The sequence below is a fragment of the Myotis nattereri genome (genome assembly GCF_964212035.1).
Source record: "Myotis nattereri genome assembly, chromosome: 7".
In the NCBI taxonomy this organism is placed as follows: domain Eukaryota; kingdom Metazoa; phylum Chordata; class Mammalia; order Chiroptera; family Vespertilionidae; genus Myotis; species Myotis nattereri.
In genome coordinates, this window is record NC_138082.1 from 52,863,354 (window position 1) to 52,886,420 (window position 23,067).

General features: G+C 38.2%; 1 protein-coding gene across 3 annotated transcripts in view; it reads left to right on the forward strand.

Moving 5' to 3' along the window:
* The first annotated feature begins 14,293 nt into the window (after nucleotides 1-14,293).
* KCNH7 (potassium voltage-gated channel subfamily H member 7) overlaps nucleotides 14,294-23,067 on the forward strand; it is a 405,370-nt gene continuing 396,596 nt past the window's right edge. For all 3 annotated transcript variants that reach the window (XM_081095167.1, XM_081095168.1, XM_081095169.1), the window contains exons 1-2: nucleotides 14,294-14,581; nucleotides 16,244-16,474. In XM_081095167.1, coding sequence (XP_080951293.1) covers nucleotides 14,506-14,581; nucleotides 16,244-16,474 — 307 coding nt within the window. In that variant the 5' untranslated portion in view covers nucleotides 14,294-14,505. The remainder of the gene's footprint in view (nucleotides 14,582-16,243; nucleotides 16,475-23,067) is intronic.

Here is a 23,067-nt window from a genome sequence, read left to right on the forward strand (position 1 = left end):
AAAGTATTATATAACAATGCAGAGGAGGTGCCTTCATAGGTGCTTTGGGCTTCAGAAGAGGAAAATAAAACAATGATTAGAGTAGTCAGAGAATTATAAAGAAGGTGGGACTTAAGTAACCTCCAGAGAAATTAGGTGAGGTAGAGGAAATATGAAAAACTAATGACAAGGGAATATTGAGCTAGAAATGAAAGTATATCTACAGGTTTATAGTGGGAAATGAGAAAGGAAAGATGAAGCATATAATTAGATAGAGCTTTGCATAATAAATAGATCTTAGATGTTTATCCAACCATAATAAATGGATATTATTTTTTCTAATATGGACAATAAAAAGTTGATGTTTCAAAGAATATAAATGCAATAGTAATCAATAGGATGGTTTACAGTTATAAGAGACTGAAAATAGAGAAACAATTTTGGAGACTATTTTGATAATTCAGCAATGAAGTGATAGAAGTCTGAAATTTTTTAAAATATATTTTTATTGATTTCAGAGAAGAAGGGAGAGGAAGAAAGAGATAGAAACATCAATGATGAGAGAGAATCATTGATCCACTGCCTTCTACATGCCCCCAACCCAGGCATGTACCCTTGACAGGAATCAAACCTGGGACCCTTCAGTCCGAAGCCTGATGCTCTATCCACTGAGCAAAACTGGCTAGAGCAGAAGTCTGAAATTTTAAAGTTTGAACCCCAAAAATAGAATAAAGAAATTTAACTAAATATAACATTTTATTATAACAATTTAACCTAACACATTATTGGATGGTAATAATAGTATCTGTGTGCTTTTTACTTTAATAAAGAGAATATATGTTGATTTAATGGTTAATTAATAGTCTATAACAATTATACATGTTGTTATTTTCTCTCGACGAGAATTTAGTGTTTTCAATATTTGAATCCTCAATATTAGTGACAATATATCAAATAAACACTGAATTTTTTACCAAATTTGTTACACAATGATCTTCAGACTACTCATTCATTCAACCAATAATTGGATCTTTATACTACGTACTGTATTAGGTACTGAAAACATATTTTTTTCTTTGTAAGATAATATTTTATGAGTTGTAAAGCTTGGATGTCTCCTATTTTCATTTTCATTTCTACAACTGAAATAATATAACCACAACAATTCTAACATAAAGCACTTCCATCACTCCCAAAGATACCTGCACACCCTTTATAGTTAATCCTTTGCTTCACTCTACCCTTTGGTTTCAAAATTACTCATCTATTTTTATTAGTATATAGTTTTGCCTTTTAAAAATTTTGTTTAAATGGACTTATAGTTTGTATTTTCTGTGACTAGGTTCTTTCATTTAGCATAGATAGCTCTTTAGAGATTCATGCATATTGTTGAGTATATCAGGATAGATTATTCCATTTTATTTCTGAGTAGTATTTATTTGTGTAAATAAACCGCAGGGTTTTTTTTTCCCCATCCACTAGTTGTTGGACATTTGGGAATATTATGGGTAAAGATAATATGAACATTTCTGTTAGCATGGTGTCTACTCAAATATATTTTCTATTTTTATTGATTCTGTCCTTTTATTATTAAATTTTAAGAAGGCTGTATATATTCTGGATAAAGGTACATTATTGAATATATAACATTCAGTTTTCCCCAATCTCTGGCTTGCATATTATTTTTCTAATTAAAAAAAAATTATTGTTGGAAGTATTATGGATGTCCCCCATTTTTTGTTTTTATTTTTTTTGAATTCTAATTGATCATTTTTTATAATGTGGACTTTTTTGTGCCCTGTTTAAGAAATCTTTGCCTATGCCAAAATTACTAAGATTTTTTACTATTTTTCTTCTAAAATTTGTATATGTTTAGTTTTTATACTGAAGTCTATGAATAATTTTGAGTTAATTTATGTATATTGTGTGACATAAGGGTTGAAGTCCTTTTTTTGCATACAGCTTCCAATTATTTTAGCACTGATTATTAACAATTTATCCTTTCTCCATTGAATTTTCTAGGTCCATTTGTTGAAAATCATTTAGTCATGATGTTTGGGTCTATTTCTAAACTCTCCCTTTAGATCCATTTATCTATATGCCTATTTCTACATAATGCCACGATATCTATATCAATAGCATTGTGCTGAATATCAAAATCAGATAATGTAATTCCTCCCACTTAGTTCTTTACTTTTAGAATTGTCCTATATTAATGTAGCATTATACTGAGTATTAAAATCAGATAATGTAAGTCCTCCCACTTAGATCCTTACTTTTAGAAGAGTTTCTATATCCATTTTAGAATTGGCTTGATAATTTGTATAAAATTCTGTTGGAGTTTCTATTGTGATTGTGTTGAATCTATATATCAACTTAAGGAGAATTAGCACTTAAATAATATTAATTATTTTGATCTGTAAACATTGTATATTTTTCCATCTATTTGTCTTCTTTAATTTATTTCAGGACTGTTAATAATTTTGGTGTATAAGTTTTATTCATAATTTTTAACTGTACCCTTATATATATTCCTGAATATTTAAGCTATTTTAAAGTACTTTGTATATTAATTTTGAATTACCAAATACTCATTGCTAACATATAAAATGCAACTGATTTTTTAAAATTCCTACTTATATTTATAAACTTTCTAAACCCACTTATTATTTCTAAAGCTTATTTGTGAATTACTTAGGATTTCCTAAGAAAACAATCACATAGTCTGGAAATAAAGATAATTTTATTTTTTACTTTACAGTTATGTTTTTAATTTATTTTTTGTGCCTTTTTTGCAGTGGCCACAACCTTTTGAAAGGTTGAATGATACCTGATCTTCCTTTGTTCTTGATCTTGGGGAGGGGTAATTCAGCTTGTTACCATTAAGTATGATATTTGAGAGAGGCTTTTTATTTTTCTGTACTTAATGTTTTTTTTTTAATTTTTAATCAATGCCTTTTGTCATATTGAGGAAATTACCTGGTAATCCTAATGTAATTAAAAAGTGTTTTAAGTATTAAATTAATATTTGATATTGTCAATTTTTCTGTCTATTAAAACCATGTTTTTCTTTTTTATGTCAATACCAGAGGCCCAGTGAATGGATTTGTGCACCAGTGGGGTCCCTCGGCCTGGCCTATGCCCTCTCGCAATCCGGGACCCCTCAGGGGATGTTGGACTGCCAGTTTCAGCTCGATCCCTGCAGGCCAGGTGGAGGGACCCCCACCAGTGCACGTATCCATGCACCAGGCCGCTAATATGCATATCAGATCTTTCGTTAATCTCTTCCTGCCCTTCCCTATCCCTCTCTCCCTTTGAGATTCATCAGTCTGTTCCATGTTTCCATGCCTGTGCATTGATTATCTGCCCTCCTGGCGGTCAGTGTGTGTCATAGCTACTGGTTGAATGGTCAAACAAACAGTTGCTTAGGCTTTTATATATATATACTAGGGGCCGTGAGGCTGCAGAGGTCACAGTGGCAGGTCTTGGCCCATCCTCTGCACCCCGCCCACCCCTCCCTACAGCCCCCAGTCCCATCACCGCTTCCACGTGCTAACAGCACTGTCCCGCTCACACCTGCTGACAGTGCAGAGCGATTGGGGCCGGCGCCAGCAGTGGGTGCGAGCCAATCGGGGCTGGCAATTGCTGCTTGCACCCACTTATGGCGCTGAGCAATCGAGACCAGCTCCGGGTGCCACCACCAGGTGCGAGCAGTGGCTCCAGCACTGGCAGCGGGTGTGAGTGGGGCCATTGCCAGCAGCAGGTGCGAGCAGTGGCTCCAGCACTGGCAGCGGGTGTGAGTGGGGCCATTGCCAGCAGCAGGTGCGAGCAGTGGCTCCAGCACTGGCAGCGGGTGTGAGTGGGGCCATTGCCAGCAGCAGGTGTGAGCAGTGGCTCCAGCGCCCTCTGTGAGCGCAAGGGAGGCCAGCGCTGGCAGAGGTTGTGAGCACCAGGCAGGACTGCGGTGCATGGGAGCAAAGAATTTTCAGTAACCACCAGAGGGTCACCCCAGTGACAGCGACTGACACCCTGCCTTGGTCTAGTGCCCCTGCTCACCTATTTCACCATCCCACCGTGGCCGACACCCACCATGTTCTGTGTGCAACTCCTGGTGGTCAGTGCATGTCATAGTGACTGGTTGTTCGGTTGTTCTGCCGTTTGGTCTATTTGCATAGTATGGTTTTATATGTATAGATACCAATAGATGGTGAATTACATTGATTTTTGAGTATCAAATATTTGATAGAAACTGCACTCAGTTTTCTTAAATTTGGGTGAGGAGAGGTTTGTATTTATGTTCATAAAGGGTAGTGCTCTGAAATTTCTTGTAGTTTCTTTATCTGGTCACAGTATCTGCTTGTTCTCATGATTTGGGATTTTTCCTTTCTTTCCTTTCTGTATAAGTTGTTTTAGAATTGGTATTATTCTTCCCATAAGTGTTTGGTACAATTCACTAATGAAGCCATCTAAAGCTACAATTATTTTAAGGAAAATTTAAACTACCAATTCAATTGTTCTTTAATAATAATTATCTAGTTATTCAGGCTATCTATTTTTTTGTGTTTTTTTTTTCCTTAACTTATGTTATTTGAGGATGTATGTATTTCACCTAATTTGACAAATTTGTAAACATAAAGTTTTTCATAATTTTAAAAATCATTTCTAAAAGTCTATAGGATCTAAAGCACTTACTGCTTTTATTTCAACATTTGTGCACATTAAAAGGGAATTAATTAGAGGAAATATTTCAATATTGCTATTTGCCCTTTCTCTATAATAGAAGTGTGAGAGATGAAAGAAAATTAGTAAAATGTATATGAAAATCTTCCTCCTGTCAGAGTCTGAGGCATGCTGTGGGACCCAGCGTCAAGTCCCCGCTCTCCTACGTGCACCTCGAAATCGCAGGAGACCCAGACCCAGACAGCCCCACCCCCATCAAGTCCTGCCTGGCAGGGGGCACAGCCTCAGGGCCCACATCAAGCCCCGCCTGGTGGGGGTGCAGCCTCAGGGCCCCCCCTCCCAGCACCGAGACAAGGGGTGCAGCCTCAGATCCCCCGCCCTGGACCGGTGCCACACAGCCTCAGGTCCCCGGCCTGCTGCCAGGCGAGGGGCACAGACTCAGGTCCCCCATCCCAGAGCCAAGAGAAGGGGTGTGGCTCAGGTCCTCCACCCTGGCCCAACACCACGCAGCCTCAGGTCCCTGCTGATCACTCATTACAGGTCGTTATGGGAACCCTGCCTCCGCTGTGGGCGCAGCCATCTTGTGATGGCATGACAGAGTGAGGGTCAATTTGCATATTGCCTCTTTATTATATAGGGTTGGTAGCTGGTATTTCCTTTCCTTGACATTGTCTCACAGTTAAAAAATTCTGTTCTTCTTAAAAAAAAAACACACATACACAAAAAAACAGTTTTTTTCTCTCTGTTTCATTTGGTGAATTTTATTGCTATGCCCTTCACTTCAAGATTTATTATTTATTTATTTATTTGTTTGTTTTTGGTAATGTTGAATTGCTCTTAATCTCATACAATGTATTTTTCATTCTTAATGTTATATTTACATATCTATAGTTTTATGTGTGTTGGAAGCACCCGTTATCTTTACTATCCGAGAAGTGTAAACAAGGAGCCCAGAATGCTGGTGAACCTTGAGCCCTGGCCAAGGTCAGAGCTATGCACCAACTGTTTAGTCGAGACAATGGTAGCTGAAGCAATCTTCCGACCAGATAGTCATGTAAATCCTTACTGATAACATAGCCTGTCTGTTACTGGAAATTGTCTGCCTAAGGGCTATAGGTATATCCCAAACTGAATAAAAGGATGGCAAGGCCTGAGCCCAAGCGGAGTCCTTCTTCTTGTGTTAGGCTCCTGCCTGGCCCTCCAATTTCCAAATTGTTATTTCTTGTCTGATCTCTGTCGTTTGCATGCAGCCCTTATCCAGAGCCCGAACCCTGAACCACGCAGGATGTGGGTCATCACAGATGTGGATCTTTGTTATATATTTCATTTCTTCTTTATGAGGTTCATGTTTTCCTTTACTTTTTTGGGAATAGGTAGTACATTTATTATAATTATGCAATGTCCTTGTGGGCTAATTCAATCATCTGTATACTTTCTGGTTTTTTAATTTATTTAAAAAAAAATGTATATTTTTATTAATTTCAGAGAGAAAGGGAGAAGGAGAGAGAGAAAGATAAAAACTTAAATGTTGAGAGAGAATCATTGATCAACTGCCTCTTACACACCCCACACTGGGGATCAAGCCTGCAACTGGGGCATGTGCTCTTACCGGGAATTGAACTACAACCTCCAGGTACGTAGGTCGATGCTCAACCACTGAGTCATGCTGGCCAAGCTGTTTTTTTCTATTGACTTCTTTTTCTCCCACTTTTTTGCATGCCTGTACAGTTGGTTGACTGCTAGACATTAATTGTATGCCTTATGTGTTGGATTTTCTTATATTCTTTTACATAGAGATGGTTTTGTTCTGGGAAATAATTAGCATATCAGTATAATCCTTTTGAGACTTGCTTCTGAGCTTTGTTTAAGGTCTAATTTTATCCCTCTATTGATGCAATAACTTTCTGATGAGTTGAAACAGTGTTCCAGGCATTAGAGGGTTTTTCACCTTAGATGGTGACATCGTAACTATTCCCAGTCCTATTGTTCTGTCAAATTATTTCTTTAATTTTTCTTTTCCCTCTTGGGTAGTTTCCTCACACACTTGTGCAAAACTGCACTCAGACCAAGACTTGAGCTGACCCCCGTGAAGCTATCTGAACCTTTCTTTTGTGCAACTCCCTCCTCTGTATGATTTTGCTCCACGAATTCAAGCTGACTTAGTTTCCCTAAACTCCAAACTTCATCTCCTCAATTCAGTTCTTCAAGCTCTGTTTTGTTTCCCACTCTGTGCACTTTGGTCTGCAAATTCTGTTTAGCTGGTACACTGGGGCAATCATAGAGCTCACCTTGTTTTTGCTCTTTTTTCAGGAAATAGACTCCTGTAGTTTTTCTTGTTCTATGTCTGGAAGCTGTTGTTTTCAATATTTTGCTCAATTATATAGTTGTTAAAAGTGAACCGTTAAGTCTTAATGTGATTATTCCATCATGAACAGATATGGAAACTTGAAGGAATAGCTTCCAAATTATGTTTAGGAAAAGGCTGGTTCCCAGTGTATAGGTTTGCTTAAATATTACAGAATTTCTTTAGCAGGATAAATCTGTCCAAAGATATAGAAAACATTTTAAAAATAACTAAAGTTAATTTTTTTTTCTACAAAAGAAACAATGCAATATAGTATAATTCTAGGAAAAAATACATATTTCCATATTGAAAAGTTATAGTTAATCACTACAACAAATAATTCATCTGGTTAATAATAAGAGTGCATTTTTCCACTAAGAAACAATTTTAAGGTCTATTGACATGAAAGAAAATTCATACACTATCTTAGTCTTCTTAAAAGCTATAAAGTATAACAACTGGCTCATTTGTGAACTCTGTGCTAAATTAGTTAGAAATTGATTAAATAAATCATCTTCTAAAACAACCTTACCAAAGCACTGTATCAAATTTTCACCTAGAATATCTATATTTGTTTGTTTTCATTTTAACAAACATAGATTTTATAAATTATAAGAAATCAGGTCACTTTGCATTTCAATGCATGATGAATATATTAACAATACACATATAATCAGATTATAGGTGATAAGTTATAGTCAAGTATCTACAAATATCTTTTTCTTCACAGAGAAGACCTTATTCTTAAAGTAAGATTCACATGCAATTACTGAGATAAGCCAAATATTAACCATTTGGATAAAAACTAGAATGTGGAGTATGTTATCACAAAGTATCTCAAGTATAGTGAATAATGGCCATTTAGATTAAAACTAAAAGAAATATGTTACCAAAAAAGCATCCACATTTTCTAAAGAAATATTCAGTTTTATAATGAGTCATGCTTATGTTAATACATTAAGAGCAGTCACTGGTATGAGTCTAAGTCACTCAAACTAATGAGTGTGAGTATGATTTACCTACTCCATTCTACATCTTACTTTTTTATTGTTTTAATTACAAGTATTTATTGATGGATCAGAGAATACAGTTTTAATGGAGCAATAAGGCACAACCATGGATTAAAACAGTTTGTGACACAGCCAAAGGGAGAAAAAAAAGCATAATCTTATGAACTTTAAATATGCAAGTCAAGGAGCCTTTGAAGTACCTTTCTAACATATCAGCAACAGACAATTATTTCCTTTTATACCATTCCTATACTCCATCACTTAATCACAAAGTCAGACTGATCTTTTACCAAGAATTTCTCAGTCATTTATACTTGAGTCATCCAGCCTGGCCATCTCTTTATTCCACACTCTTCCCAACCCCTTTGCAGTGGTATTATTATTATTATTATTATTATTATTAGCAATTTCCTTCCTAAAGTATTGTGTATATATCTTGGGTAGCCTTCCAAAGCAAGGAAACAAGCAAGCGAGCTATGAGTCAGACTGAATCAGCCAAGGGCAGTTGTAAGGATAAACAGACTCATAAAGACAGATGTTAAGATGACAACAGCCTGATTCAATGAAGTCTATACAAAGGTGACTTAGGCAGAAAAGTTGCGTTGGCTGGTTCAGAGGCCTATAATGCCACCTGAGGCTGTGCCAGTGTCACACTCCTTGTTTCTAAGGAGTGGACTAAGGGAGGAGCTCCGAAATCAATTTAAGTAGGCTGCTTATGACATAGTACATTCAAAGGTTTGGACCTATATTAGGAGGTGACTATGGCTTCCAGCATTAACATTTGCTGAGTGTAAAATTCATAGAGAAATTTGTGCAAAACTTCAAGTACAATCTTTACATCTCTTGGACTGGGAATAAGTAGGTACTTCTGTAACACTAATCTTTCTGCTTGGAAATATGAAGTGGAAAACATTCCAGGGCACACAACACAGGTATAAACCATGCTGCGGAGGTGGGAATAGATGAGACTTTTAGAGTGCACAGCCTCCTCATTCAGCAGTCCATGAGAAAGTCCCCAAGCTTATTGTCAGAGCAGCCACTGTGGTGGAGACAGTGTGTCAAAACTAAGCAAACCTGCTGGTATATAGATATTTTCTGAAAAATCAACACTGTACTAACAAGAGTAGCCATGTAGGTATGTATGTTGAGAATCAGAGGCCAGAGGCAGAACAACTTGGGCAAGTCAAAGAAAAGACTTTGCTCTACACCTCTCACCCAGGCCACCACCTTTCAAGAAGAACATCCCAACCCAGTGCCCTTTGATGACAAAGCAGAGTCCAAGGGATCAAGACAAGATCACACTCTTCAGAGAAAAGTGTGTTTATTGCAAAGCTTCTGGAGAGGCAACATCCCAGAGCCCTATTTAGGACTGTAATGGTAATTCAAAACTGCCAGTCCACTGAACTATCCTGCCAAGACAGCAATGCATTGAACAGGCACAGCTTGGGGTGCCAAGTAGAACAGAGGGGATTAAAGCTTAATGAAAAGCCAGGAGACTGAAAGACAAAGTGGATGATATCTTGGGTAAAAAAAAAAAAAAAAAAAAAAGAAAGAAAGCAAACATCATATGAAAAGGAATGGAGGAGCATGCCAAAGCCTTATTGGAGGGAAGACAGCATGGCTATAGTTTACATCCAATGAAAGAGTTATTCTGGCTGGTTCTTGTTATAATTCCCTCTCTCATTTTCTCAGATGAGATGCATATGTAGCATTCAGCTGCAGAACGAGATGGGGTTAAGGTGGTGAGAATATTTAGAAATGGAAACAACTGATGAATCATACAGAACAGATATAGACCAGGTATAGCATTCGCTAATGCTCTTTTTATACACATAAGGCAGGTTTATGTTGGAAGAACATATCGGGAGTTGTCATGCACTAGCAGTAGTACTTTGGGAGAAGGTGAATGCTGGGGTGGAGGAGGGGCTGGTGGACAGGAATATACCTACTTCTTATGCTTCAAACACAAATGCCACCAACACAACCTTCATTAAATTAGTCAAATCCTATATATTAATGCTATTATTATTACTTTACTAACTTTCAAAATATAGAGTGCTTATATTGTAGGACAACTGTTATTTAAATGCTCACCACCTGCCAGAATTTGTGTTAAGCACTTTATATCCATTTTTTTTCTAGTTATTCTTTACACGAAACTGAAAGTTGGAGATTTTTATACTGCTTTTTAGAAAGGGAGCTATAAACAAGAGAGCTTAACTATTTTCATTAGTTTTTGTTATAAGTGGCAATTTTAGGTGAGATTCTAATTTTTCCTGCCTGCACAGAAATATTGTTTTAATAGATCATCTCAAAATGTCTGCCTCTTTTGATATTCTAGAGTTACATATGATAATATAAGCCAAATTTGCCTAACTACTAATTGTAAAGTCAGATGCTTCTTAGATTACCATCTTCTGGTTTTATTCTAAGGTGATTGTGACCCAGTTACTAAAATAATTCAGGATCCCCTTAGTGTTTTTAATAATGCATTGTGGTCATCAGATCATTAAACTAATTTTGCCAAATTGAGAAAACTTCACATTCATTTCATTGATTTATATTCTACTTAATTTCAAAAATGTGAAACAAATTGCATTGCTTATTTGATCTAAAAAGTTTTCATTCTCTTTCAATATAAGAATTCCACTTAAATAGCCCATAAAATTTGCTACCATTTCCTTAAAGACTCAAGCATTAATGTATGATATTAAAATAATGCATAATGTAGGGTTCTTGAGTAGGACTTCATTAATTCTGTGGGCTTACATACAAAATTCTCTGTGTGTGTAATTTATGGAGTACTTGCTATGTGGTAGACATTGCTAAAAAGTTTTTAACATGCTGTAAACACTAAATTACTTAATTTTAAAGCAATAGGGACAATTAAGAAATTTTAAGAATATATCTGAATATTTAGAAATGGAAATAACTGATGAATCATACAGAACAGATATCTTTGCTCATAAGTAGAGTATGTTGAGTATTAAATTATACCCTTGATAGATTTCATCAGTTGAATTTATGTGCTTTGTTCAATAATTGGAATTCTAAAAATAAAGATCCAAAATACTAAAAATTTATAAAACCTGGCCTCAACACGAAACCTAAACTCAGCTCTTGTAGAGCGGAGGGGTCACCTTCCAGCCAGCAAGCAGCCACGACCACCATCTTCTGGTTTTATTCTATTATTGGCTGAATATAGACTGATGTACTTGTCTCCACTGCACCAATGTATAATGCATGAACACGATTACTGGTGTAATTTAGAAACAGGATGCCTTTAATCTTCCGCTCAGATCAATCAATTACAGTACATAGGTTATAGACTGTCCTATAATTTTACACTAAATCCTTAATAGAACTAATCTTAGAGCTAAATGAGGTTGGGGGAAAATTCATAGCCCACAGAGATTGCTCATATGAACACAGACAATGGAACTTTAACCATCATGCATTTAATTTTCCAGGACAAACAAACAGAGGCTACTCTAAAGATTGTAGAGAAAGAATACTTCAGAGAGCAATATGCCACTTTTCTGTTTGAAGAAACCACTTTTCTACTCTTAAAGTGAAATTCAAGGGTTCCCAGACTGAAAAAAGTCTGCGAAAGTTAATATCAGATTCATAACTACAGCCATTATGCGCAGTTACTCTCTGCATGTCAAGGCATCTTGCCATGTGACAGGTACATGTTGTGTTTCAAACCGCATTCGGAAATGCCTGTTTCCCTTTGTTTAAAGCAACATTCACCCAATTTACACATGGTTTGATAAATGTATTTTTATATGACTTTGACATGACTTACTGTTGTGTTATAAATGCCTCTTTAGTGCACATAAAAACTTAATTACAACCCACACAATACGTGGTTTGTTCAGTTTTCTCTGGAGTCCTTGATGCATTTTGGGAGCAATGCATTTGAGCTTGGATTTACCTAAGAAGCAAAGTAGAAAAAGAAGGTGTTTTAGAAATTGGATGCAAAGAGCACTCTGTGTTTCTGTGGGTATACAGTGAAGACAAATAGTGCATATGAATATATCGGTGCCACTTGCCTGAGTTGGCAGTTCTATTGTATGTTGCTGGTGTAGGCAGAGAGCAGTTGCTACAGTTGCTAAAGGCAGAGCCAGTGTCAGCACCATGGATAGCTTCCTTCACACTTTTAGCGCCTGGGAGAACAGTGCTGTTTAAAGCCCAGCTGCAGCAAGTGAGAGGGATGTCAGAAAGATCTACTTATACGAAAAGGGGAAGGAAATAAAGCCATGCACGGGAGGAGCGTGCCTTTTTCTATTCCGAGAGAGGAACCTGCACAGATTCAGGGAAGCTCAAGCTACTATAAGAGCCCGAGGTTGCTATATATTGCTTCTCTTTAAGTAAAGCTAATTACCTGGGAAATTCAACAGTTCAAATTCAGGCAATGTCTCAGCTTTCTAATTCATTTTCATTGCTCTGATATGAAAGAATAAGAACTGCTTAGGTTCTTGTTTTTGTTTGGATTTTTTTATCTTTAGATTGTGTTTTCTGGGACGTAAAATAAAAGTCATTATATTTATTTCCTCGATATTTATTGCTGTCTTCATGATTCATCTTCCTAATGTCCCCCTCCCGCTTGGACCTTCTCAGTTCCATCCTCTTTTTTTAAAAACATTTCAGATTTGAGGTTGAAACTGAGAAAATATGAATTTGACTATTTCAGGGCACAGAAACCCCCAAAACTTTATCATGCAACTGCATGTTTAGACAGGGGGCTCTGAATCCTTTATTCCCAACTGGAGAGGAGGTTGGTCCGCATTCTAGTTCTGTAGGTTGTAGTGGTGGCAATTTCTATTGGAAGAAGGGGCATGGAGAGAGGCTGGCTATTGGGTTAAAGGGGAGAATAATATCAATGAAGCCAAAAGAAGCAAGAAAAACTAGAACAACTTAGAAAACACCCCCCCCCCCCCGCATGGCTGGTCACGTTTGATTTGCTAAGTTTCCAGGAGGACTATTTGGGCAGAAGTGTGTGTACTTATATGAGGAGATTCCTGAGTAGGTGTGCTCTGAGAAGCAAAAGGGAAGAGGACTCGCTTCTGCCCCTTGAAGCCTTCCCCACCCTAAGTGAGAAGATTCCGTAGGAATGGTGGAAGAGATCAGACCCGTGTGCCTAGTGTGTTCAGGAGATGAGTGGCATGGGAGGCCACACCGAGGCTGGCAACTCTTAGCCCCACCCACCTTTTGTTCCTTCCCCCTGGCGCCCAGGCTCGCCCTTTTCGAACTCTTGCTTTGTTTTGTGCCACTTGCTCGCACGGTCTTTGGCCTTCTCATCTTCCTGGCAGCCTCTGGCACCGGGAGACGGAGTCACCCCTCAACCTTGCATCTCCTTAAGGGCTCAAGCAGTGAAACTGGGCATGCCCGGCGGCAGCGCCAGTCTTCAGACTTCGGCAGGCGCGGCTCCGCGCCGGGCAGGGACCATAGTGCCAGTTCAGCCCGGGCGTCAGCGCCCCCCACCCCCCCACCCCCCGCCCCGCAGAGCCCGGGGATCCCAGTGCACCCTGAGGCTAAACCTGCACCTTTAAGTGGCTCCTCCTCAATACTCAACCTCCCGAAGGCCACCGGAGTTTAGAAACGGTCCTTTCCGAGGGACTGTGTTCCCACTTGTCTTTTCTTTGCAGCTAAAGGATTTAGCTGCTGCGATGTGAGGGGCTCAGGGATGGAGCCCGTGGCTGGCGGCCATGGAGATCACCTTCCCAGAGTAGCTGTTTGTCACTGAGTTTTGGAGATTTCTTGGCTGGCTTCCGCCAAAGCACGCTTGAGTAATCCGAGCTGTGGCGGCGCCCAAGCTCCCGGGATAAAGGGAGCGCGCGTGTGCGCTTGTGTGTGCGGTGTGTGTGTGTGTGTGTGTGTGTGGTGTGTGCGTGTGCGGGGTGTGTGTGTGTGTGTCTGTGGAGAGCTAGAGAGAGAGCAAGAGAGAGAGAGGGCGGGGACAGTAACGTCAAGGACCCCCCCTCCACCATCACCCCCCCCCCCCCCCCCCCCCCGTCCGCCAGCCTCCTTTTCCTTCTCCCCTTCCTGCAACAGCCTCACAAGTCTTCCATCCGCCGGCCGGCCATCCTCACAGCTCCGTTAAGCCCATTTGCAGCGGGAAATTGGCGCTGTTTTGGGGAAAGAGAAGCTGATCAATTGCCCTTGTGACTCCCCGCCCCCTCCTCCCCACCCCACCCCCACCACTCCCTCCTCCCTCCCTCCCCCGCCGCCTCCCCTCACCCCGCCTCCTTCCCTCTCCCCACCCCCAAACCCTCTCACCCGCGGCAGTTTGAGAGGTGAGGGGAAGGGACTGGACTCGGTGGGGAGAGCGGGTGTCTAGAAGTGGCGCTAATGGGAAGAGATTTCTGCTTTCCAAAGAGGATGCTCTGCCACAAAGAGCGGCTGGCGCGCCGGCCTGGGCTCTAGCGGAGGAGAGATCCCGGGAGAACTCGGAGCCGGGGGAGCGCCCCTCGGCGCACCGGGGTCACCATGCCTGTCCGCAGGGGGCATGTGGCACCGCAAAACACATTTCTGGGCACCATCATACGGAAATTTGAAGGGCAAAGTAAGTTCATTTGTTCTTCTCTCCCCCTCGCTTATTCTGCTTCGATAGTGCCTTGGGCGTCCGCCGCTGACAAGCGGAGGAGAAGGCAACTCCGGCTCTGGCAAGTTAGGAGGCTGTGAAACCCAGCCAGGAGGTTCGAAGGGCGGCGGGAGTGTGCGCCCTCGGATATTAATTTTGATTCACATGTTAGATTATGGGCTCCATTATAGGAGGCGATTTGATCCTCCTCTCCCACTGCTCCATTATCTGCCTCGCTACTTGATGTCCTACTCTTCTACTATCTTAAAGGGAAAGTGCTAGTGTAACCTGGGTCTGTGTTTTGAAGCTGTTTTAATTGCGGACTTTTTGAAAGTCAGGAGCCGGGCAGACAATACTACTGGAACTAGGGAATGTCAATGGTAGCAGCGATGGAAATGGCCCTGCAAGCTATCCCTCACCTTGGTTAATTTGCAAGGCTGTGGCTTGACTTGGATGCTTGCTGGCTGCTAGTTTATAGAAGCTAAACTTTGCATGGCATCAATGTAAATCTATCCCCACTGCAGGATAATTTGGAAACAAAATTGACTCGTGCTGATTCCCAATGAAAATAGTTCATTATTCAAAAGAGTATTTCTGTCCCTTAATCATCCCCTTCAATGTGTATCTAGAAATTTAAAAATTGAAGTACACTAAGTGAATCCCACAAAGATGGAATACGGAGAAATTCAGTATTCTCATATGGACTACCTATAATGAATGAATGTTATATAAATATGTTGATTTTAAATCCTATACTTGGTCATTGATATTCCACATTTTCTTAAAACCACATTGACACACATTTATGTTGTACATTTTGCAGTTATTTTGGTGATGTCTCTAGTGACATGAGTATATAGTACCTTGTGTATAACATAAACTTGTAAGTCCTATCTGGAAGTGGTAAATATAATATGTGATCAAAAGTAATAAACCATTTGTATTAAAATACCTACTACTACACACAAATTCATGGTTCTCCCAAAGTAGAAGTGTAAAGGTGTGAACATGATATTTACTGTGTATATGTGTGTAAATATGTTTATCTTCTGGGAAATACCTGTTATGAAAAGTTGAACCTTTGCATTACTGAACTGCTAATTAACGTGAAATACTTTCATTGTTAATAGTTTTATTTTTTTGACATGGTGTGTGTGTAGCATGCCTTACAGGGATAGAGAAAAGCCAGATCCAGGAATAATAACTACTTTGAGAAAGTTGTACTCTAAAGGCCAAGGTGGAAGTGAGAAATCTGACAGCTACAGGATGTTTCACTGTTTCGGCTTTGAAAATATTTACCCTGAATTTAGATGGTATCCTGGAAATATCAATGGGGCAGCGGAATGTCATTAGAATGAATCCCCCAGGGGTTAGAGGGCTGGAGATGTAGGTTAGTTAGGAAATTACATTCTCAAAATTTGAAGAGTAGTCCTTAATACTTTTTTGTTAAAATGGCTTATGACCAGTATTTCATATGTAAGGTTGGTTGTTTTGTTTTTTTCTCTTCCTTTCAAAAGCCGGGACAGTTAGCAATTTGGGAAGTACCTGCATTTTATATCTCCTCTTATGCAACAAATTATTCCAATGCTTATGAGCATCTTGTGGAAGGATTTTAAAGGATGCCTTACTGTCTTCTTATTGCAGATAAAAAATTTATCATTGCAAATGCCAGAGTGCAGAACTGTGCCATCATCTACTGCAACGATGGGTTCTGCGAGATGACTGGCTTCTCCAGGCCAGATGTCATGCAAAAGCCCTGCACCTGCGACTTTCTCCATGGGCCCGAGACCAAGAGGCATGATATTGCCCAAATTGCACAAGCACTGTTGGGGTCAGAGGAGAGGAAAGTGGAGGTCACCTACTACCACAAAAATGGTAAAGTTTACCTTTTTAGGATTTCTTGTGTTTGATTCCATTGAAATGAAGTTTTGACAACTGAAAACCAAAAGTTCACATTCACAGGAACCCCAGACGTTCGGGTGCAGGTATACGTTGCTTATAGTATTTTAGGCTTCAAAAGTATGGATGCAGTCATTCATGGACTGTGAGAACAATTTCTTCTTTGAATAAGGGTACCAAGTACTCTTCAAAAGTGCAGTAACTTAATGTCGCTGGGGACAGGATGCCACAAATCAGTCTTACTCTCTCCCCTGTCGAAGGAATGATAAGAGGGCCAATGATTTACTGGTTTAATTGATATGCATTTTGTGGGAGAAAAAGACAGAGTTTTATTGGCTTGAACTCAAATTCTTTACAAAGCAAAGTCTTGTTGAAAACTATATACGAGACTAAAAGTACTGTGTTGTAAATGTTTCCTGGCTCTTCCTGGCTTTATTTGTTAGGTAACACACCTCTTTCCGCTTTTGTTCCTTTTCATACAAGATTAAGACTGATATACAGGAACTTCTAAAATTGGTCTAGTAAACCTATGTATATTCAAATAATAAAGACTGTTCATATATTCAAGATTTGCTCTAAAACACAAAATGGAGAAAGGAACTATGGTACTGTGGAGTTATTAGTACTCATTTTTACAACTGCAGCAAAACTGGCATCTTCAACTTAAGGTCATACCTCAACTTCAAGGGCACTCCTTCTTCCAGGCTTGCTGAGGGACCATAAATATTTTAGATCTGTAACAGTTCTCAAAAAATCACATTTAATGGATATGCATTCACTAAATCCATAATATGTATGTATATAAACTCACATGTAATGAATATTCAGGTATACCTATTTTTAAGATACACATTTCCAAAGGTACACACTTTGGAAATATTTGACAATTTAGGGATAAAAGGGAATAGATTAAATGCATGTTGTAGTTAGTTTTGTTGATATTGCATTATCATGTATTTCTTTTTATTTAATTGATAGAAATTAGTGAGACAGAAGGGTATTTAGTCAGCTGTTTAGTTAACTCAAGTTTTGAAAATGAATACAATACATGAGTGATGTGTTATAGCCTATATCATATCATTACTTGTCATTTAATAAAATACAGAGAACAAATTCTAGCAGGGAAAGGTTTAACTCTTCCTCTTTTCTCATAATTAAATACTTTATGATAGAAAACTTACAATTGTTAATTACTAGATTTTTATAGCAATTTGAGTCGGTACGTATAACAAAGTATCATTGGAAAAACAGGTTTGTATACTTTTGAATTAATCTGGAATGAAAATACTTATATGATTATCAACCAATACAGAGATAGCTTTTAAAGTTCTTTTCGCTTTACCCAGACATTTCAATCAGTAATATTGGTATATTAGAAATGGCCTAATTGCTCTGTTGTCTTGAAAACATTTCTTGGACTGAGGCTTTAACTACCCAAATGCAACTAATCGTGTGTGTGTGTGTGTGTGTGTGTGTGTGTGTGTGCCTGATTTGACTTTTGGAATAATTTGAATGTCTGACTTTTTTTTCTATCTGAATATTTATCATGATGTTGGCAAAGTCTGCATTGTGGTTACTACAGGTCATGTTGGCCCACATTTGGTTATTTTGTTTCCTGGGACAATTCAGAAGTTTTTCAACTTGAATTTAAGTATAAAATGAATCTAGACTGTCCAGATTACTTGGAAACTAACTATATATTTTTCAGATAGTACTTTCAAATAGAAGTTGTTTTTATTAATTGGAATAGTGATGTTTTGGAACCTAGCTTAGTTTGTATAATATGAGTGTAAATAATCTCAAGAACACCTTAAAGGCATTTTTAAAAGCAATTTATCACAAACTTGAATGTTAAAAATTTTATAGTGGCGATGTTCATATTTGACTAATGCAAATCTTATTATTTTAGTGATTTACTTGGTTATATAAGTGAAAACCTCTCTGTTTTGGACAAAGAATGTTTACTTGAAAGTTTGTTTGGTATAGAAGTAATCAATATGTGGTGATGATTTTGATACTGTTGGCTTTATTTATAGATGTGACTCGGTCTACAAGGACTTTTAGAGCTAATGACAAATATTGCAGTTTTTTGCTTCTATTTATATGGGAAACAAGCATTTTCTTTTCTTTCAAAGAAAAATATTAATTTGAATGACCTTTTAGATTGTAAAAACACAGTCAGAATTATTGACTTTGAATAATCAACTTGTGTTTTTGCTACTAGTTCATATACCTTGAGGATAATCTTCAAAATTTATTGATTTTTTTCACATGGCATCCACAAAATCAGAGCTTGAGAAGTTCAAATGCTTTGAAAGTCTTGCCTCTTAGAGATCTGTCAGCCACTCTTCTACATTTATAAAAGCAGGAAGGAACAAAATCAGCAACATTTTCATTGGTTTGTTTTTCAAAGTTTCCTTAATTCCTCATTATTGAGATCATTTATTTTTGAGAGGTTCTTGGTGTTTGAAGTATATATAGAAAATGCTTTCTTTGCTTATTGCTTTAACTTTCATGTTCCATTCCATGGAATATTACTATAATTTAGCATGTTACAGGAATATGAATAGTGATGCAATATGCACAACGATCATATTAACAAAAATTTAAGATATTCTGTTTCCACTTTTTTATTCACTCATATTGGAGTAGCAAAATTAGCGTGACATTATTTCCAAAAGCTTGTTTTCCAACGTGGCCAGAGGCTTTAGACCCCATGATCTGAGCGAGTACCCACAGGTGAGCTACATGATCACCATTGTGAAGCAACACTTCCCACCTTGCCAGTTCTGGGGATTTTACTGGGCACAATTGGATTTGCTGTTTACCAGAATATTAATTTTTAAAAGCCTAGTTATTTGGGGGAGAAATACTTGACAGCCCTTCCTTTGAGGGTTCTATTTTACAGTTTAAGTCATTATTGCATAAATCATTCTTGGCAGCTGTGAAATATTGCTTGAGGTGATAAAGCTATAAATCTTTTGACATAAAACTCTAATTATACAAAACTATAATTATGCTGAAGCTTATATAAGAATAAGTAAATATTTTAGTAGCATAATATATTCACTCTAAAAATACCTTTTCACCTTTTTAAGAATAGTGATTGAGAAATAGCAAACACTTCCATTATTAATTAGCTTATAGTTTAGAGATGATGTTAAGGTAAAAAAAAAAAAAAAAAAAAACCCAGAAGGGTTACTAGTAATTTAGTCATCCCTAGTTTATTGCTGACCTGGTTGGGTGTGTGTCATGGATTAGAGCTAGCTAGTTTAAGTGCTAAACCACTTCAACCACATTTAGGTAGAAGAGTTTTACCTTAAATTATCTAGCAGCTCTAAACATTTGGAAAATTGAAATAAATTTCTCCAAGAGAAATGAAGGTTTTAACTCAGTAGGAAAATAGAACTTGAAATCCATTATCTTTAAAGGTCTGGGCATTCTTTTATTTTCTCCATTATGCTTTTAGACATAGTGCAATGGCAGTTTTGTTAACAAATAACAAATATCCCTAACTTTGTGCTGCTTTTTAAGAACTAAAGGATGAGAAGGGGCTGAGGGAAGTCCTTTTCTGATCCAACCTGGCACCAGATCCAGACAGGACACCAGTCATAGTGGGGTCAGTACCAAGTTCCAGGGGCAGCATTCAATTCAACTCAAGTAAAAAGAGGTGAATCTTCCTTATCTAAGAGTAATTTGGAAAGACCTCTTAGAAAGTATTTTGTCGTGAGTGAAGGTGAGGATACACTGAGGGCCACCTTAGTGGTTCTCAACCTTCCTAATGCCGCGACCCTTTAATACAGTTCCTCATTTGTGGTGACCCCGAACCATAAAATTATTTTTGTTGCTACTTCATAACTGTAATTTTGCTACTGTTATGAATCATAAAGTAAATATCTGATATGCAGGATGTATTTAGGTGACCCATGTGAAAGGGTCGTTTGACCCCGAAAGGGGTCACAACCCACACGTTGAGAACCGCTGCCTAAGGTAATGTTGGCACTAGAGGAAAAACAGGAGATGCAAAGGAGGATACAAACTGATCCCTGGTTTGAGGATATTTGTATTACAGAGTGACTAGTGTTCATTTCTATGTTCTCCCCAAGATGTTTTTTTTATTTTTTTTTTATGAAATTGTTTCTAAAATAAAAAGAGTATGTAAACTCTTGAATGAAGAGTCTTTTATATTAACGGAGAACAAAATTTAGGGTTAATTACCCCTTTCCTTTATTCCCCCATTCTAACTTGTTTAAGTATATTTTGTCATTTGTAGGTAATAATAACTTATTAAAGAGACAATGTAGTTTAGCTAAAAATTTAATAGCTCAAAAATAAATCTGATAATAGCTTTATATAAGTTATGTGACATGTAAAATACTCAACTCTCCTCATTCCTGAATTGTGTAGAGATATAGCTGGTAGTTTTTAGAAAAGAGTAGACATATATTTTGTGTGTGAGAAATTCAAACAATTAAGAAAAGTTTTCAGGTAACATCTTGCCTAGGGTTGGTTTTGGTGCTCATTTTAACTTTCTGTATATGTTTTTTCATGTTTCACTCAATGAAATATTACTGTAACATCATTACTGTTAATTTTTTTATATTCCAAAACTTTATAACATCTTATGGACTTTAGATATTGTGTAAATTTTAAACTTAATCAATTGGATTTGTTGCTAAAAATCGGAATTCTCAAGAATCACTCCTCCTCACAATTTGAAAACTTTCTTTCAGTACTGTCTCAAGGGAAAACAAAATGCCCTAAAACTGTGGGTGGGCTGTGCTCATCAGCCTCTTTTCACCACTGGCCAGCCAGCACCATACCTCTAGGCTACTTCGGGGCTACAAAGAAGCCCTTAGAGATAACCAACTGCTCGGTTATTTTCACACCTGAGAGGCTTGGGAGGTCAGTTTAGAGCTACCTGCATAGGCTAGATTTGGTAGGTGGAACTGGCTTCTCTGGCTTCTATTGGCTTCCGATGCTATTTTAATTTTTTTTGCTATAAATAATCACTAAATCATTTACTTGCCATCAGCAGCCAGGAAACTCCTATGATAACTGAGTCACAGAGAAGCAGCAGTTGGAGCATGACCTGTTAAGACATCAACACTCATCTGGCCATCTGAAAGTGAAGCCTCAGGATCATTTTCAATTTTTCTCTCTCCCTCTCCTCCCTAAACCCAATTGGTCGGAAATTCCTTGCAATCTTTACCTCTGACATATTTCCCAATGTTACCCCCGCTTCTCCAGCACTGCCAAGTACCCTCGTTGAAACTCTCCGAATCCTTCTTCTGGAGCATTGAGTATTGAAGTTTCCGTCCCTCTCCAATCCATTTCCCACAGTGCCATCCGAGAGCTATTTCTGAAATGAGAATTGCATACCCTGATGATTTATGGGAGCTAAGCATCATTGTAAATGAATGTCATCGATTCAGTAATGGTTATGACAGTACCATAAGGTATATACTCTTATTACCCCCATTTTATGAGAAGAACAGAGACCCAGAGGGATGGAGTAATTTCCAAATCACAAACAGTTCATCAGGTGGTGAAGCCTGACCCATATTTGCTGCTCATCTTAGCTTGGCTTAGAAATGTATCTTAGCCCTGGCCAGGGTGGCTCACTCAGTTGATTGGAGCATCATCTTCAGCACCAACTGTTTCGGGTTCCATTCCTGGTCAGGGTGCATACCTGGGTTGTGGGTTCGATTTCTGATTAGGGTATCTACAGGAGGCAACAGATCAATGTTTCTCTTTTACATCAATGTTTCTTCTCTCTCGCTCGCTTGCTCCCTCTAAAAATCAATGAATATGTCCTCGGGTGGGGTTAAAAAAATCTATCTTAATTCATTAAAACTCTCTGGATAATGTTTTAGACAGTTTACTAGGATGCATGGTGACCTTCACTTGAATTCCAAGTTGAATTCACTTGCATTCCAAGTAGGGTATGTTTAGAGAAATCAGCTTTGGGAATAGCTAGGTGAACTTCATGACTAAGTTTACCTTCTTGGTGCCTCAGTTGTCTTTTCTGATCTTTATTAGGAGAATAACATCTACTTTGTTAGGCTGAGTGAATATATTGTGTACAATAAAGTACATAGCATTATTTATGGCATGGTTGCTAGACCATAATATGTGCTCAGTAAACATCAGTTAGTTAAATATCTTCCCAACTACATTTCTCCTAAAAATCTTATGTACTGATAATGCTTGACTGCTCAGATTCTCAAATAAGCCATCTTTCCTTACCCTCCAGAAGTTTTCCTAATGATCAGTATAAAGAGTCTCTGAATGGATTGCTCTTCCCTCAGTTTCTCACCCTAAAGAAACATCGTCATCCTTCCAAAAACAGATCCAAAGACTTCCGTATGAAGTCCTCCCTGATGCCCCAACTGCCTGCTCCCGAACATTAATTGACATAACTTCTGTGTCTCTTTAACACTGGGTTCTCAACTCCAGTGTAGCACCTGGAGTGTGCTACACATCATTACATCTTATTGTAGTTAACATCATTTGTTGTGTTGTGTTTTTTTTAGTGTATTCACTAAAAATACCAAGTCTTATTAATC